Source organism: Ammospiza nelsoni, chromosome 7 (genome assembly GCF_027579445.1).
Source record: "Ammospiza nelsoni isolate bAmmNel1 chromosome 7, bAmmNel1.pri, whole genome shotgun sequence".
NCBI lineage: Eukaryota > Metazoa > Chordata > Aves > Passeriformes > Passerellidae > Ammospiza > Ammospiza nelsoni.
The window spans coordinates 12,839,394-12,858,132 of record NC_080639.1 but is presented as its reverse complement, the minus strand read 5'-3'; the positions used below and the strand labels follow the sequence as shown (position 1 = coordinate 12,858,132).

The window sequence follows — 18,739 nt, the reverse complement described above, 5'->3', positions numbered from 1 at the left end:
AGATAACATTAAGTAAACTATCCCCTTAAGAAAAACAGCTTTTCTTGGCAAGTGGAATATGACTCAAGGAGCCAGCACTGGAGACATACGGCGCTGTGAATGAGTGCTGTGTGTTACTCTACTGGATCTGAGTCCAGGCACTATTTATACTGCAGCATATTCAGCACCAGATTGTTAAATCTTAATACTGAAACAGTGCATCATTGAAATGTTTTTGTTCTGTTTATGTCCCATTTTCAAGCATTGGATATCAAGCAACACTTAGTAACTTTTTGTTTCATTTGGACACTATATCTCTTTGCCAAAAGCTTCTTAATCTGCTCTTGAAGTATTAGCCTGTCTGTACCAGTATGTTACAGTGAAACTTTGTGCCACTGAGGATGAACTAGGTCACTTCCAGCTTCTTTCAGTGCGTGGTGACAGAATGCCTTGCAAAGCATGTCAGTGGTAAATGCAAAGATTTAAGTGCTACAGAGAAGGAGTACTAAAATTATTTCCTCTTCAATCTGTGTGGGAATGGGGAAAAATACTCTATAGTAGGTACTTCATGGGCTCCTTGTATTCTGTTATTCTCTGTGAGAAGCTTTGTTTCACTGTTTCAGTGTGGTGTTACCTTAGGATCATTTCTGGGAGATCAGGATAAAAGGTTTTTGTCATTTACTGCAGTTCAGTTAGTTCCAGAGCTGGTGAAGAACTGGGAGTAGAAAGTGATGAGGAGACGGTTGAAGTTTCTTGGCACCACAGCATCCTTCCAGATACCCAGGAGGAGTTCTTGGCGTGCCTGTTATCTCAGAAGAAGTAGTCTCCTCATGTATTAGTGTATTAATTTTTTTCTGACAGTGGAGTTCCTGGATGTCTTTTCAAAGATCACACAGTATATAAAGAAACCTCAGAAGGCATCAGTTTGAATGGGAGAATGGTGTCTTGTAGGGCTGAGATGAGGAGAGTTAAGTGAGCTGAACAGTGGGGCAATAGAAGCACAGTGAAGGAGGGAATAAAAGCAGTAGGGGCAATAGTGCAGAACAAGACTGAACTGCTTTGCTGTCATGTAAGATGGCACTGTGGCTTTCTTTGTTTGGTGTCTTCCTGGAAGTCATTCCCGGGATTAGTCATTGTTTTTGGTGTGGGTGGGCCCTCTGTAATTGTCTAAACAGAAATAATACCTCTGCACCAAATGGTTTACCATGCAAGTTTACAGTCTTTGTGACAAGCTCATCCAGAAGAGGTGATGATCCTATTAAAGAATGAACAGAAGTAGAAATAGAACATACAGCATTCTCCCCGCCTCCAAAAAGCTATTTTGGATCTGTGGTCAGCAGCTTGCAGTTGTTTGGTTGGTTTTTTTTTCCCCACAAAGAAAATCAACTTTCTGCATAGTGCAACTTGTATCTGGGAGTGAATTCTTCCTGCTTGGTGGGTTTCCATCCACACTGGGAATCATACCATGCTTAGATTGTAACAGTGCTGGAGGCCCACGCAAAGGAATTTTCCTGTTCAAGTCAAAAGTAATGCATTTATTTACTGAAGAGTTTTTGTAGACTGCAAAATCAGGACTAGAAAGTACTTATTCTAACTTAAAGAACTAGGCTTTAGAGCTATGATGAAGGATGTGAAGGAAGTCTCCTGTGTTTCCTTGCAGTAATTTAGGAGTCAGGAACATGCCTGCTTAAGATTTTGAATCTATTCCTGCTCTTCCCCACTGTTCCTCAGGAGTGAGCAGAACATGTCTTTCTGGGCAAGACTGCAATAAACCTCAAGGCAGATCTTGGATTGCAGGAGCAGTCAGCCTTGCTGAAGGGTTTAATAAATGGCTGATAAAATATAAAGTATATATTTTTTGTTTTCTTTTCAGGAATAATCAAGCTTGGGAGGTGGAATCCCCTCCCTCTCAGTTATGTGACTGATGCACCAGATGCGACAGTAGCCGACATGCTACAAGATGTCTATCATGTTGTGACATTGAAAATCCAATTACAAAGGTGGGTGTTTCTGAACATCTGTCCTTCCCTATTCTCTGAGCTGCTCTGTTGGTTACAGCATTACTACAGAGATTAGCACATCCTGTCTTCATTAATTTCTGGGCTTTTGATGAAATGAAAAGAAAATGGAGAGAAGGGTGGGTCACCTGGCAGCTTTTTGGTGCATGTTCCAACTGATACTGTATGTTTTCTGAAGTAGCAATATGGAAACAGAGCGGGGAAGGGCAGAAACTCAATCAAGTAAGGATATGGGGCTTTTAGAGGCAGACCTTTCTACAGTCCATGATTTAATGGATTCTTAAGTTCTAATTTTATCAAATAATAATCTCCTTGCCTTTTTCTGGAGGCTGCATTGTGAAAATCCAGGTCTTCTGCAGCCAGTTGCTGAGATGTGGAAGAGGGGATCTTTTTTTACTTTCCTTTTTTCCTCCAGTGGTCTTTCCAGCAAATAGAAGACAAGGAAGGAGAGTGTCACTGCAGCTCCATTTGGTGTTTGGAAAATATTTTCCTTCCCTGAGGGCTAGTTCTGATTAGCAAAGCAAGAGCTCCCAATGTTTTTACACTTATTTACCCTCCTTTCCTCCCACTCTTCCCTCCTTTTTTCTTCTCCTTTCTCTCTTGGCCCACTAAAGAGTCCTCAAATGCAAGGTCCCTGGCAGTGCATGGCATATGCCAGAGCTGCAGATAAGCCTGCATTGCACAGCCTCCTGTAGCTATATGGCCAGAACATGACAGTGGAAAGAGTGAAAAGTAACAGACAGTTTGGAATAACTTACTGACAATTCTTTGAAGCTTTGGCTTGAACAGAAGAGGGGCCCACAGGGATCTGTGCATGTCCTTTGGTGACAGGTACATACCCTCCAACTGTTCTGTTCCATTTAGAATTTGGAAATAGTTGATGCCTCACTGACATTAAACTTCCAAACAGCAACATGTCTTTCTTGTTGAATCTCTGATGGTGCTTGGGTTTTCGGATTTCCATGAACAGGTCTTTCCTTGGTTTTATATACTGTGAAAATTTTTCAGCTGGGCTGCATCTCTATGTAGTTGTAAAAGAGTGTCTGGACCCTATAGCTGCTATAGAGCTACCAGGAGTCCGTGTAGTCTGTTGTCACATCTGTGTTAGCAAAGGGTATGAACCTGACATTAAGGTCTCATTCTTTATCTTCAAAGTGCCTGAATGCCTGGATGCCACGTAAATAAAAGACAATCCATGACTTTGGCATAAAGATCACTGACTACTTGAACTCCTCAAGCACATCTCAAGGTTCAGCTCTGAGACAGGCTCTAAGGGCAGAAGGCAGAACCACCTTCTGGGGCCATTGGAAAGCATGCATTAAGGCTCTGTAGCAGAAATGGCAGTGACAAGCTTCTCCCACCTTTTTGATGTGCTTCTTGGGTCTGTCCCCATGCATGTAGACACAAACCATAAGCTTGTTAAATTAAAAGAGGCACAAGTCATATGAAGACAAAAGCTTCACTACATATGCAGTTCTTGTGGAATGAAAGTGAGAATGAACTGCACGTGACAGATGTTGGGCATATGGCTTCATGTGTTTCTGAAAGGCTCTCAGATACTTCAGTGATAAGGGCAGTATAAGAGCCTGTATAAAATGAAACTAATTTTTTGAAGTCTCACCTCCACACAATGAGGGCCCTCACTGTTCAGGGAGTTTGTTGGTGGCAGTGCATGCAGCATATATGTTTATTTTTCTACCCCAGCAGGAGTATCTTTGTCTGGAGAGGAGGGCTTTACTCAGCCATTCCTGGGGCTCACTTTATGCAGTTTCTTTGCTCTCCATCAGGCCCCAGCAGGAATGGTTATGCACACATATGCCATAGGAGGATCAGCAGATGCGTGTTGAGCTGCGCATCTTCTGGTGATCGTGCTTGGTGGGAGAGGGATAGAGGGGAGAAACACCTTGATGGACTGGCCAAGAAGGAAGCTCCAGGGTTGTGCTTGTTGCTTAAAGCTCTATAGCACTTGCATGCAAAAAGTAAGCATCTGTGAAGGTGATGTTTCTATCTGCTTTTTGCTTTCTGTTTTAACAGTTGTTCAAAGTTGGAAGATTTGCCAGCAGAGCAGTGGAACCATGCCACAGTTCGCAATGCCTTAAAGGAACTGCTCAAAGAGATGAATCAGAGCACATTAGCCAAAGAATGCCCTCTCTCACAGGTCAGTGCTTTCAGCAGGCTTAGGGAAAGAAAGATTTGCAAGAAGTAAACCTCATATTTCTTCTGTAAAGAGCCTACACTAAACAATTCTATAAATCCCAAATAAATGTCTTGTTTTCTTTAGAAAGGAGAAATACTAATTAATATGTTAAATAGTAGTATCTTTACACCGTGTTTTCGCCAGGTGAAAATTATGAATTGATTTCATAGAGATGTGAATGCATTATTTATATTTTTATCTGAACCTATTGCAATAGGACTAATGATCCTCAAATATAAGATTCAAGTGGCTTCTTCCCACTAGCAGAGGCTTCCCTTCCCCCCACAACCCATGGGTAGCTCTCATCAGCCTGCAACCATGATAAAAAGTATGCAGTTTTAACAGTTGTGGCCCAATTTCTAGGAAACAGCAACAAAGAAATGTATATGTAATTATGTTAAAAAAAGAACAAAAACTCAGCCTCATTCTCCATGACTGCTTTTTAAACGCCACTGATGTCATGTCTAAGACACAGGTTCCTACAGATGTCATGAGCTCTATTTGTACTTCAGATTGTCATAATGAGACATTAATAAATTTTTTATGACTTTTCCTTGCCTCTCAGAAAAAACAGAATAACACTTTAACACCCAGACCAGGTAACTTTGCTAGGCATGAAAAATATATTGCCTTCTAAAATGTGTACTAGAATCAGGTTAATCCATTGTATCTTTGAAAAGTCAAAACATGGGTAATTCCAGCTTCCTAAAACTCCGGTGCTTTGCTTGCTCATATCCAACATTTTTTCTCCTTTGATTGTGTGTCTTCCATTGCAATCTATGTTCATCCTGCAATTCATGATCCAAAGCCTCCATGAACCACGATAATTCTCTCTGTTCACCACAAATTTGCCTCGCTATGTTATGATTAAAACTCCAGGGAAAGCACAGAGGTAAAATATGGAGCTGGTAGGAATCATATTCTTCACTTTATTTAGCTGTGTGGGATCTGCAGAGCTAACAGGAATGGAAGGGTTTTGTGAGTAAAAGCCACAGAACTTGCTGATTTAGTAAAGGAATAACAGACACTGTAGATATGTGCAGTGTGGAATACGCGTTGAATACGAAAGTGTTTTCATTTTCACACAGTTTAAGTGTCATTTTTTAAAATAGACTTATCTGTGGAATCTGGTCAGCTAATGATGATTGCAGCATATGGTTGTCTCTGCCCAGTCTTCTTCAATATCCAGCATAACTAAACTATGCATCATTTCATATGCAGAATTCATTTGTTGTCTAGGTCTGTTTCCTCCCACTTCAGTTTCAAAGCCTACCAGGTGGAAACACTGCAGTTGGTTTACTCCTTCTATAGGCTTAGTCTGACATATATTTACAAAATTACTGATGGCAGAAGTGTAGCAGCCAAAATCCTTGCCCCAGTATTTATTTAGTGGAAAAAAACTAAGAGGAGATCCTTTTGTAGGAAATTGAGCTTCCTTACTTTTAAACATAGGTATAAATAACCTTGGGTAGTGACTAACTCTTGAATTAAGACTGCAGAATGCAGCTTGTATCATTATTATTATTGCCATAAAAAGTTTCAGTCTCTTTTGGTTTAGCTCACAAAATGCAGAAGATACAATGGAAGGTTGTATAGAAGCTGTCTATTACCATCATCTGAATATGCCTCTAATACAATTCCTTCTCCCAAATCAGTTTTAAAAAAATATCGTGCCAAATGTGAAATGTCATTACAACCCCCTTGTGGTTAATATATTATTGACAGCAGCAAATTGCAGAGTGGTCTCTTAGGAGTGAGACTGCAGAGTAAATGCTGCTGTTTATTAATGTGTTCGCAATGCCTCAAGTACAGAAGCAGAGAGGGGCAGTGTGGGGAGCTCCTGCTCCCACCAGCCACGGTGCTCTGTCTCTGGTTCTCAGTGCCCCAGCTCTCCAAGCAGCCCAGACGGGGATTCTGATTGCTGCTAATGGGAAATGTAATCATTCACTTTGATTTAAAATTGTTCTGTTTTTTTTCTGCTAGGTGTATTACATGTCTGCAGCTTAGCTACCCTTAGCCTACGGCTCCTGTTCAAACAAATAAATCCCAGTTAACCAAGTTGGGGGGAAGAAGGGTAGGTAGGGGGAGTGTGTGTGGCAGAAAGAAATCCAATTATTTCAATATTTCCATCTTTCCATAGAGATTCTGTCCTTCCTGTGTTGCATCACTCATTTCAGCACTGACCATGCATTTTTGCCTCTTTGCTGGAGTAAGCTTTATTAGGACATGAGTGTGTCCCATGTTTTTCTCCTTGAACTGACTGCACCAGATTTTCTTTGTGTGGGTGTTTCTTAGCTCCTGGTCTAAGTAGTATTCATTCCACATGGCTGTCATGGCCACGCACATACTGAACCTATCTGCTGCTTTATTCCTTTGTTAAGAATTATTCCAGAAATATTATGCATTATTTACAAGTTTGCAACTAGTGAGTGGTTATTTTTCCCACTCTATTTTAAATGGGTATTTCCTTTCTCCAGACTTACCAAGATTCCTAAGGCAATTACCCCTAGTTTTACTTTACACGTAGTAGTGAGGATATGTGGTCTGAAAATTGTTATAGTTCTTTCCCCTGCAGAAGAGAATCTGTCCTGGGATTTTTTCACCAATGGTTGATTTACTGTTTGATTTTACTTTGTTTATTTATTTTAAGTTTTGCTTTCTCAAATAAAGGTTAATGGGTTAATATATTCTGTGATATTTAATAGCCTCATGATTTCAGTAGTGTTGATTTCTTGTAGAGGTAGGTGATTTGGAGAAGGAATCTTCCCCTCCCCCCCCCACCCCCAAAAAAAAACAAACTTAAGAGAACCAAATTGATATGTAGACGGAGTTCAACAATTTCCCCACCCTTCTTTAGTGAATGGAAATTTACCTGAAGTGATGCAAAAAACCACTGGGTTTGCTCAACTTTGTTCAAAAACCCTCTTCAGCAGAGGCTATCACCATGTCAGGCTTTCAGAATTCTATTGCTTGTTAAAATGCTGTAGAGCTAGGGAGGATTTATGGGCAGGGAATTGCTGCTGACTGCCACAATGCTAGGTTTATGTCTCAAAATATTGATTTTAATTAGAAAATTGAATCTCAGTTTTAGAAATTGGAGCAGCTACTTAAGGCTCTTACTTCATAGCCTGCAAACTCTGCTGCACTGCACCATGGCACTCTTTAAGTGGAAAAGGCAGAGGGGCCTCTTCAGTGAAAGTGAAATTACCTGTTGAAGGCTGAAAGTAATCTGTAATCTGTACCCAGTTATCTGAGGTTGTTCTGTTTTGCTCACGTTTTTAAGTTTCTAAAACTCAAGAGTTAGGGACAGTGTCCTGTGATACTGCAGTGAACAGGACAGGAGACTGGGTAGATCTGACAGAGGGCTGGGATGATTTTGTTTTTAAAGCATGGTTAAATTCAGTGAGCCAGTGCATAAGCCTTATAGCTTTCCAGAGATGGCCAAGAGCCTGCAGGAGCTCATAGGCCAGAGCTTGAAGCCATGGTTTGAGCTGTGAGATCATCCTTGCTCTCTCCTCTTGGTGCAGAAAGGTTGCACAAGGTGCCCCAGCTTTCTCTGAGCTTTGACGTAAGTGCAGAAGGAGGGCATGAGGAAAATAAAATACAGTTTGTGGAGAAGGTGCATTGGCTCCTATGTCTTGGTGCCATTAGATTGCATTTCCTTGCTGACAGTGGACATGTGCTGGGAACAGTTTGACCCTGGAAAGGTTCAGAAAGGAGAAAAGAGGACAGTGAAATGTAATTAAAGGGATGCCTCCTCTATAGCATGGAGGAAGGGAAGAACTACTGGTAATGAGGCTGTTTGCCACCCTATGGGCAGAAGCACCCCAGATATAAAATACCCTTTTCATTAGTATCAGGTGCTGGAAAATCAGTCTGCAGCTATCTCTTCATTCAGCTTGTATAGAGTTGCTTAGGGGGAATTTGCAGAGTAGGGAGGGGTGCTGGTTAGGCAAGTGGTATTTCAGTTTTGTTGAGCTTTCTTGTGGGTTTTGACTGCTCTGTGTTGTAGTATGTGTAGTTCCCTGTGCTCTGAATGGCACTGCTAATTTCTCTTCTGGGTGATTCTTCACACAAGGGCTAATCACACGTTTCTATAAATTATATTAATTTAACTTATTTGCCTAACTGTTGTTCTGCACCGAGAAGCACGGATGTTCTCCAGTTCTTGGCTGTGCAGTCTTGCTGCATTTGGAAGCAGAACAGAGACATCTGAAAAGCATTATTGGGATTATGCATGCTGGAGCATCTAATCTTACCTTTAGGATCTGGTTCCTAAATTGTGCTTGGTGCAGTGAGCGTGTGTTACTCAGCCCGGCTCTGCCTGTTGTTATGCAACCGAAGTTTGGCTATTGCAGTATCACAAGCATAAAGCAAAGCAGAACTTCCCCCCCAGCCTGAGCAGCAGGTCTCAGTGTAGGTTTGTACTACATTTTTTTACATAATTGTGCAAAATAAGTATTATTGTGATTTTATTCATGGCTGGCCATATAGACTGGAGAATAAAACCAATGTTTTGTACTCATCAGATGGTTCTTTTGGGTTTAAAGTCACACATGGATGATCATTATGCACTCGGGTGTCATTTGCTTTCCCTGGAAAAGATTTCTAATCATGGAAGATACTTTAAATCCTTTTTGTTTTTTCTTTCTATACTTCCAGAGTATGATTTCATCCATTGTAAATAGTACATACTATGCCAATGTGTCAGCAACCAAGTGCCAGGAGTTTGGGAGATGGTACAAAAAGTACAAGAAGATTAAAGGTAAATTGATTTTTTTTTTGTTGCTTTCCAAGTTCTTGAAATTCTGCTGACAGTTGGAGATTATTTGATTTAAATAACAGTAATAATAAGCAATAATAATATTTGTGAATTTGTCTACAAAGAGGACACAGTCACAGCACATTTGAAATTAAATCTGATACTTTACAAACAAGGCTGGCATGAAAACACAGGACACAAAACATGCTTAAAATATCCCATTTCACTGTGCTGAAAGATCAACTGTGTTTTGAATTAAGCAAAAACATTTTGGAAAGAAAACATTCTAGTATCTCAGGATTTAAAAGTTAAATTACTATGTAAGTTGCCCTAGTTTTGTTTTGTTCCCGAAAGCTAAAATCCTGACTTTTTAAGTTTACATGTGCCCTTGTTCTCAATACTGCAAAGTCTACTGGCATTCCTGCTGTATTTTATTCCTCTGGATAGTACTGCTTGTTGGGAGACACTTATAAATAGCAAGGTGCTGCACCTGCTGAAGTCATGAGAAAAATATTGTATGTATTTTTTCTATAATGAAATGGTATTAGTAGGTCCATAGTGCCTGAGGTAGTAAAATTATTCTAAATTCATCTCATTCTCACCACTGAACAGTCTGATCACCTGTCAATGGTGCACAAAATGATGTGACAAGCATCTATTGTGTGTGGTTGGTTCTTTTATTGTTCCTTTCCTTTGGCAAGGGACTTGCCAAGTGTGCACCAGACTATTTGTTTTAGTAGGTTTTTGGGTTTTATTTTTTTTTTTAACACTCATGTGCTTTAAATGCTCAGGACTTAGAGGATAGTCAAAAGCTTTTTCATAATTCGACCTGGGACCTCTCTCCCCAAATCTCCATCACCCTTGGAGATTAGCTGTATGCTGGCGTAGGATTTTTCCATAGTTTTTCTCTCTCTTACACCACTGAACTGAAGGTTTATTGTCTGAAAGAAGGCATGGACTGTCATTGTCATTTCTGTCTGTGATTCTTTCAGTAGCCAGGAAAATCATAACAAAATTCACAAAAACACCATGAAGAAATAGAGTAATGTCATGTCCTTTGTGAGAAACTGCTGTATTTTCAGTTGTTTCGAAGATTAGCACCTTTCAAAAAGAGTGTGCTGTCTTTTCCTCTTAAAAGGCTGGGAAGCATAAGCCACGAAGGGTTGCTTGTTTTGTTTCCTTAGGACAGACTAGAAATCTGCATAATAATACCATAAAAAGTCTGCTGCTTGAGCTAGGAACACATGAAACAAAATTGCATGAAACATCAGAACAAGTTCTGAGGCATCTGTTTTTTCTCTGCACATCTGGCTTGTGCAGAACATACCTGTAAGACACTCATGCTTGGCCTCTGCAATGATTAGATTTTCAGTAGGGGAAAAAAGAAAGAATGTTCTGTGGTGAAATTATTTGTGTCTAGAAGGAAAATTGTCCAGGCAGGATTGGGGTAACAGTGCAGGCAAGGAAATGGAGATGTTGCTTTTCACCTACTAAAATGGTTTAGGCTAGAAGTAAAAATGTTGATTGGACATTTTAGTATGTGGTTGCCCTCGTGCCAAATAAACTGGATATTTTCTTTTCTCTGTAAATTGCCATTGTGTGACTCAGAAGTGTTTCTTTTCTCTAAATGGTGTCTCTTAATAACAGAATTTTATTCCAAGTACTTTAACATATCCTCTTGGTTAAAAAGCAGTCAAAAGAATCAAACAGCTTCAAGGTCATCACCATTCGCTTTTACTTGCTGTTCTGGGAAAACAGAAACAGGCTTTTTTTTTTTCATTTTTCTTTTTTTTTTTTTCCCCAAAACTGGGCAAGGGTGCCAGTTGCAGAGGCACTGGAAACCCTTAACTGTAGTGTTCTTAACTGTCGAGACACTACTACAGTTTCTGAGTATTTCTACTACACTGTTGTCTTCTACTTTCTTCCACTCTTGGAGCTTATGCTCTTAATTTTTCTTTACTGAGTAAGTGCACAGTTAAATTTTTAAGTGCAGTAAAAGCAGAATGAAACCTCAATCAAAAGGTCAAGGATCCAAACCCGAAGATTTTGCCAGATAACTCTGTATCTGTGCTATTCAGAGACACAGCCAGTCGTTGCTGCTTGGAAGTTTATGTGTGTGTTAGTAGGAGGAGAAAAAGGAAGGTTAAGGTATGTGTGAAGTAAACACAAGCTGCTATAAAGCAGTTCAAGTAGTGTTGATTCATCAACCATATGAGTGGGAGAGAAAACAAAGAGTCTGTGGCAGGTACAGTGGTGCATGGAGAATAAACAGCAACTTCAGAGCAGTAATCTTAACTGCTTGCAAGCAGGAAGACTTCTGCACTTTAATGGTTTCAATTTCTCATCGTCTCTCATTTAAGGTTGTTTTGTTTCTTTTCTATAGCCAGATAGTCCTGCAGGACAGCTCAGTTAGTGTGCAAAATCAGTGACTCGAGTTACATGCATATGTCATCGCATACTCCTTTAATAATATTTTTAAAAAGGACTTCTATGAAGGTGAATGGATGATGTAGTGATTTGTTTTTTGGGCTGTAGCTGGGTAGATTAGGTAAAACTATGATTTAGAGTTCTTGAAACCAGCACCCATATCCTTGTGTAATTCTAGAGCTGATTACTAGACAGTAAAAGCAAAAACTGATTCACATGAGCTGTGGTAAATACAAAATAGGAAGGGGCTTCAAAATAACTTTATTGACGTTGCAAACTAAATGCAGCCTACAGTGTTAAATGTGTTTCCTATTATCTGCTAATGTCTGTTTTAATAAAACAGTGGGAACTAAATGGTTGCTTCTTAATCAAAACCATGATTTCCTAAACATAAGCTATGTGATTCTATTACAAATTGCCACATATAGATCTACTAGGTCAAACTTTTTTCCTTTCTCATAGAAATAAATAAACAGTAAATTAATTATACTCTCTGGAAGATCAAAGTAATTACAACCAAAGACAGACAGAAATAAAAAGTTCCCTGGAAAAAAAGAAAAAAAAGAAAAGCATCAGGTTGCTGAGTGCATAGCTAATGTTTAAATAATATAAGAAAGTGAACAATCAATAATTTGATATCATTAGCAACAGATGTAAAAGCTGTATACAAATGGAATTGTATCAAATCTCAAGTAAACATTCTCAGTGTGCATTCTGTTGAACTCACTGAAAAGACAGCTAATCTACTTATGCTCATAATTCTAAAAAAGTTTTCAGTTAGTTCAGCTCAGCATGTCAATTTTGTCTTGTGTCAGATGATGCTAGAATAAAATTCTGCTTTAATGTTTTTTCTCCCACCCTGTCCCATCCTCTCAAGGTTTTAAAACATTCACAGTTTACTCAGCAGCATGAGAGTTAGTGTACAGCCAGATTTGGGAATTGGCAGGTAGGAGGATGGAGGCTTTTTGTCTCCTCTTGGTCCTGGATCTGCCCCTTGTGTGTGAAGACGTGAGGGAGGTTATAATGGGATGTCCACTCTTCCCAGTCTCTCTGGCACACACGAATATATTTGAAGAAGAGCTTATATTAAAACCTGTTATAATGGAATGTGTACAGTGGTTGGGAAACAAAAGGCTTAACAGTTCTACTGTGGGCCTTTTGCCTTTAGGGTGTTTGTAATCACTTGAGGTGGTAATTAAGCTATTTAGTATGTGTTTAGTTTTGTTCAAAATATGCATCATGAATTAATGTGAGATTGCTATGTGAAGCCTCTTTTCCCCTTTTTATTTACTTTTTTTTTTTTTGAGGGATGCAAGACCTTATAGTACAAAGTTGTGCATACTTGACAAGACTTAATTATGTTTAAACCTGCCTCGATGAAGAATCAGAGATCCCCTTTTTTACTAAAGAATATGTACTAATCAATGACAACTATAGACCAATGGCTTATTCCAGTGGTTCTCAAGCTGCCTTTTTCCTGCCCAGTCCCACGGGGATGCTTCTGTTAGTCTGAGAAATGCTCATCCAGAAGCATTTCTCTACAAGTTGAACTTGCTGAAGCTGGGAGAAGGCATTTAACGTTGTTGAAATGCTGGGTTTTAATAATTGCTTGAAAGGTTTGCATTGGTTTTAAATTTGATTTACAAATAGATACAGGAATAAAACAACACTTTGTAAGTATATATATGTGTGTATATATGTGTGTGTATGTATGGAGAGAGGTATTTCAGAACTTAATCATGCAATTCAGGTAATTCTCAAGGGATCAAACTTGTACCAGTTACCTATTTGTGTCCCAGTGTTTTGTGTTCATAGCATTTAAAATATTTTTTAGCTCTCTTTCTCAATAGATATTTCACTTCAAAGTGTCTTGCTTTCTATTTTTATCAGAAGGACTATCACGGTATCACAATTCTTTCACAACTGAAAATCTTAACTGGTGTGAATATTTTCTTTTTGCCTGATGACACAACTTAGCTCAGTGGGAGGAAGTTAGAAAGGCAGCAGGAAAAAATAAATACATTGTGGACTTAAAATTAAAAAGGCATACTTTTTTGTGTGTGTATGAAGAACATGTCATCTTTGCTCCTGCCATCAGTGTCTGTCAAAATATAGCTTTCTGTGGATGTGAGTTTTGAGACTGTGGCTGTCTCAAAGTTTTTGTGGAATGATGAGGCTTTTCAGTTTAAAGGAGGAGGCCTCAATTATTTCTGTTTCAACAGATCAAGAATGTAAGAAAAAGCTTTCATAGCTTCCTTAAATTGAGAATCTGCTTTGGCTCCTCTTTGATTTTTCCGATATTACTGATTTGTTGTTTATGTGCTCTTTTATTATTGAAAGTTTGTTTGCTTACTTCCAATAATGGATAGACTGAGCAATCTGTTCCTCTTTTAATGTGTTCCTAGAGGCCAGTGTAGGTTCAGAGAGGTTAGAAACATGATTCAGAAAGGCTCCCTGCTTTCTTATTTCCAAGCTGAAGGAACTGAGGATTGCAGCACAGTGATTATGCCAGTGTGAGCCTAGGGAAAACTGTCATTATGTGCTTTGAGGAAGAGTTTTTAATTGTTCCTCTGAAGCAGATGTTGTGGAAGCCTCATGAAGAGGCACACCAGATCTTTCCTGAACAGAGTTTCTGACTTTTAAAAATACCTTTTTTACTGATACATGCATGGGTATTTTACCTTTCTCTATGTAAGTAGATGGGTTTACATATAGTATGTATTTATATGCGTATATCTTGACCTTTTGCAGAAATGTTAAGTTTTTTAAGGAAGTACATTTCATATCTTGTTTGGATATTAGTTGTGGCTCTGGAACCAGAGCATTTAGGGTCAGCTGTGAGGCTCTTGACATTACTGTAACTTCTCCTTTGCTTACTTTTATACACTTTACTGTATATTCATTTCCCTAAAAACAGGACTTTTCTCACTTTCTTAAATGAAAAGGAAGAAAAGTAACATCAGTCACAGTAAACTTGTCAGCATCTAGGTAACATACATGACCTGAAGATCAGCTCTTGACTCGGGGACATAGTCTTAGTAGCCTGCTGTGCTATTTTATGAGGAGAGTAGTTCATCAGTTGTCACTAATGATGAGGAAAAAGTGGCCTCTCTCTTTAAATATAAGTTAAAAGTGTCAAGATTCAGCAAGAATTAGAAACCCCTTGACCGCTGTTTTCCCCACCCATATATTAGCATTTTGCATTTCAGCATTGTCTGTGATGTTCAGTGCCAGTTTGGGGGTTTGTGCATGTGTGTTGTTAAAAGCCAATTTAGCTGCTGCTGTGTGTTGCAGGGGTGTATGAATTGTGGCCCTCTTGGCTATTCCTCTCTGTAAAGAGAATAAAACACACCCTTTGGGTTTATTTCTTTAATTAAGAGTAATTTTTATCTAAGGTAAATGCATATATGAATCTCAGCTTTGCAGAATGTCTTCCTTGGCTTGTGCCTGTTTTGGGGCAGTGGCTGTCACTGCTCACAGTGCCTGTGCTGTGACAGAGGATACATGAGTTTTGCTGAGTGGCATCTTCTGTGACTGTGTGTGGCTGGAGCTGCAGCCAGTGGTGCTGTAGGCAATACAGGCCACACAGTAAAGATTGGAAACTCTTCTGTGGAGAAGCTGTCCAGCCACTTGTCCCATGTCTTGCTCAAATTATGTCACTGAACTTTTTTTTTTTTTTAAATGTCTCCTGTTCCAATACTGTGCTTTTCTCAGTGAGGACCTTTGTGCTGCAGCTGGGTCATCTGCCCTTTTGAATTCTTAATAAAGAATGGTCACGTCCATTTTCTAAAATGAAAACATGTTTTTGTTTTAACCTTTGGAATCTCAGAATTAATTTTCTTTCATATTTAAAAATTGTGTGCTTCCAAACAATGACATGTTAGCTTAGAAGAAAAGTTATTTTCCCAAAGTAAGCATTAGTGGAGATAAGTTTCAAACAGGAGGATAACTTGAAGTTTATGTACAGGCATAAGCTTTCCTATGTGAAAAGCTGCAAAGTGTCTCTCTGATCCTGTGGATTTCATAGAATATGTAACTCCAGGAGCAGAATGGCATTCTGTTCACTTGAAATACCTGATGAGTTTGTATCTCTGACTTAGTGATGTTTCTGTTCTGTCTCCCTCCCTTCCCCATCTCTGATGGTATGAATCAGGAATACACCTGTATGTATCTCCCAGAGGAATTGCACAATTGCCTGGGTCATCTAGGAGGTTTGTACCTCTCACAAAAGATTGAATCTACTGTTACAATAGTTTGACAGGAAGGGAGGTACTTTTATATCAAATGGTAACATCAGTCCATCTAAACAAGCCTGTGTTTCTGTCAGAGTGTTCTAACTAATGATTCTGCTGCTTCTCCTTTTGCATTTCACCTGACCAGTATTCATGGGTTAGAGCAGGTGGTCACTAGAATACCTTCAGTATCATGGTTTTCTCTGCCAGATGGATCTGGCATGTCCTTTTGACAAAATATTAATATGATTATGAAGAACTGACTTCATACTTCTGTGTGCCTCTGGAACCTCTACAAAAACCCAAAAACCTAAAAATAGATGATGATACTTGTCTTCTGACAGGCATCTTTGGAAGCAGTGCAGTCCAGGGAAAGCCCATGTAAAGCATATGACTTCTTATGCTTAAGCACTGGCAGAAGACATGTTAGCATCCCTGTGTCCCAAGGGATGACTTAGAGCTAGTCTTGAGGATAAGGAGTGAGCAGGTTAGCTGCACAAAGAGACTCAGCAATGTTAGTGCACTGTGCTCAGTTTACCTCAGATTGGTGGTTAAAGGCTCACTTTTAATGATGATTCTAAATTTTAAAAACAGTGATTTGTGCTTTGGTGGGAACTGAATGGTTTGCAACTCAACAAAGAACAGACAATGGTCTTTCCTGTCTGTTTTCCATTAGGCTTGGATAAAGGCCTTTGCTACCCATAGCCAGCGGCCAAACAATTTCTGTATGTGCTCTATAGCTATTTTGAGGTTCTGTGCTGTCCTGCAGGAGTAGGGGGAAAGGTTTTTAAAGCTTCTTATCATGTCTGCCTCTCTGGTCAGCCTGCTTTTCCTCCAGGCCTGAATGCAGGAACAAGTGGCCTAGGCAGAGATCAGGCACTGAAGCCAGTGAATGACTATGGGTAAATACAAAGATTAGATGCTGACTGAAGTGAGACTCCTCAGATCAGCCCTTTGCACTTAAGTGGTTAAGTGGGCTGTGATTAAAAGAAATGAGCAATTATCCCAATTACAGATAAAAAGATATGGAATTACCACTTTAAAAGCACCTCCTGTGCTCTGGAGTGGTTCTGTTATTTACAAAGTGGTAGTTCATAATTATGCAGCAGAAGCAAGAGGGCACTCTCTGGGTGTAGTGCAGCAGCCCTGTCTCTCCAAGGTGAAGCTGGTGCTGTGCTTTGTCCCCCAAGCATGGCTCCAAAGTTCAGGTCTTGCTCCAGTGAGCAGGATGGTGCCAAGCCAGGAGAAATTGTGGGAACCTTTCTGTCTCAAGCTTAGTGCAGGGTATACCAGAGTTCACAGAGCTCTCATGGCTTGGCCGTGACCACTGCTAGAAATGGCTTTTATGATCACCAGGTTTTAAATAATAAATAAAACAAAGAAGCAAACTGAAGCACTGGAGAACAGCCCTGGGTGGTGACATACTGTCACAATTGAAGCATGGCAATTCTGCCGGCTAGTAACTTATTACAAAACGTTTCTTTACCAGCTTCTTCTTACTCTGGGGCAAAGTGCCTGTGGGACTGAAAAGTTCCGGACACGCTGGGTCGTGGGCGCTGGCAGGTCCTCTGTGTCCCTGCTTGCAGTGCAGTGCTGGGAGACGTGTCACACTCTTGCTCTCCCTGCTGCATCCCTCATTGTGCACAGGAATTTGGTTTCCAATGCTGTCAGTCAATTCAGTGCCACGCATAAGCCCTAAACGCCCCATGGGCTGTTTGTCAGAATGTTCCTATTAACAACTCAGTGCAAATAAAGTGTGAGGGGAAGGGAAGGTGGAGAAATAAATCTTATTTTAAATCTTTTGAGCTGGTTTTATTTTAAATGGAAAGTTGCATGCAGACCACCCCAAGCTATTGTGCTGTGGTCTGCGTCAGCTGCTTGACTGTGCAAGGAAGACTGGGCTAGAGGTTAAGAGCATCACACAGGGGAAGGGTGCACTGAATTCCTTTTGTGCTGGATCCAGGAAGTTTTAACTCAATATGGAGTTGAAATACATTGACACACATGGTAATCGTTACAGGATGAGAACGGAATATTCAAATACAATAATTTGCTGCTCCCAATTTGGGGATTATGTTGGTTTCTGAGTCTTGTAGAGGTAGTGACATGTTGTAGGGAGGTATAGAAAAAAGAAGGGCAGATGCTATTCTAGAGTGCTCTCAGGGCTAATTGCTGAACTTAGCACAGTACCTGTTGTCCAGACACAAGTCTCTGCCTACCTAGTGATGGGCTTCAGAAGAGTGGGTGGCTCTGCAATATGACAGTGCTGTTGTACTTGGTTTGAATAAGCTGTTCAAGCAAAGAACTGCAGAATTGTATACCAAGTGAGTGATGCAGAGAGAAAATGAAAACATTGCAATGCCTTTTGCTGTGGTCACACCACAGATGGAGGTAGGTAACAGCCTCCTGAACCAGCTTTTATTTAACTACCACAGGCATTGCTAGCAGAAGTCGTTTATGAGCAGTACTTGAATATAGACAGTACATATCCATGGAACCCCTTCCTTCCCAGTGAGGTCTTGCTGTTCTGTCCTCACATGTTTATATTCAATCAGTACAGCTTTGTATTCCAATCAGTACAGGACTACAAGAGCTCTGAACGTATCCCCTGTAATTGGGTATGAGCATGGAAAATGGAGGATGCAAATGTAAAAGCCCTGTCTCAGGAAGATCTGAGGCTGAATGCTGGTGGCAAAGAAGCTTTGTGGCTTCTGTATCCCTTCCTTCTTAGAGCATTGCTGGGAAGTTGGTCTGTGTCTCAGGACAGTGCCACTCTCCATCTCCAGGGTGTCTCAGTCTTACTCCTGTTCAGCCCTGCAGATTTGGCAACCAATCCATAGTTACCAAAGAACAACAGGGAATCAGATACAGGCCGTATGTTAAAGAAGGAAAGAGTCTTGAGCAGTTGAGTAATGCACATTTTTTCCATCCAGCGTAACTGCTAATGGTAGCCTTTTATTACTGAAGTGGTCAAAGTGACTAGAATCTGGTTTGTTTATAGGCAGTACATGCATGGCTGTATAGTCTAATGTGATCAAAAAAGGAAACTGATAATAAGGGAAAAATATACCTATGGAAGCAAGTCAGGTGATGTTTCTGTGTAATTCCAAGTAGCACTGCAGAG

General features: G+C 40.0%; 1 protein-coding gene across 1 annotated transcript in view; it reads left to right on the top strand.

The window, feature by feature from the left end:
• SATB2 (SATB homeobox 2) overlaps nucleotides 1-18,739 on the top strand; it is a 127,809-nt gene that overhangs the window by 53,166 nt on the left and 55,904 nt on the right. Inside the window, exons 3-5 of the mRNA XM_059476436.1 lie at nucleotides 1,853-1,979; nucleotides 4,032-4,155; nucleotides 8,857-8,959. Coding sequence (XP_059332419.1) covers nucleotides 1,853-1,979; nucleotides 4,032-4,155; nucleotides 8,857-8,959 — 354 coding nt within the window. The remainder of the gene's footprint in view (nucleotides 1-1,852; nucleotides 1,980-4,031; nucleotides 4,156-8,856; nucleotides 8,960-18,739) is intronic.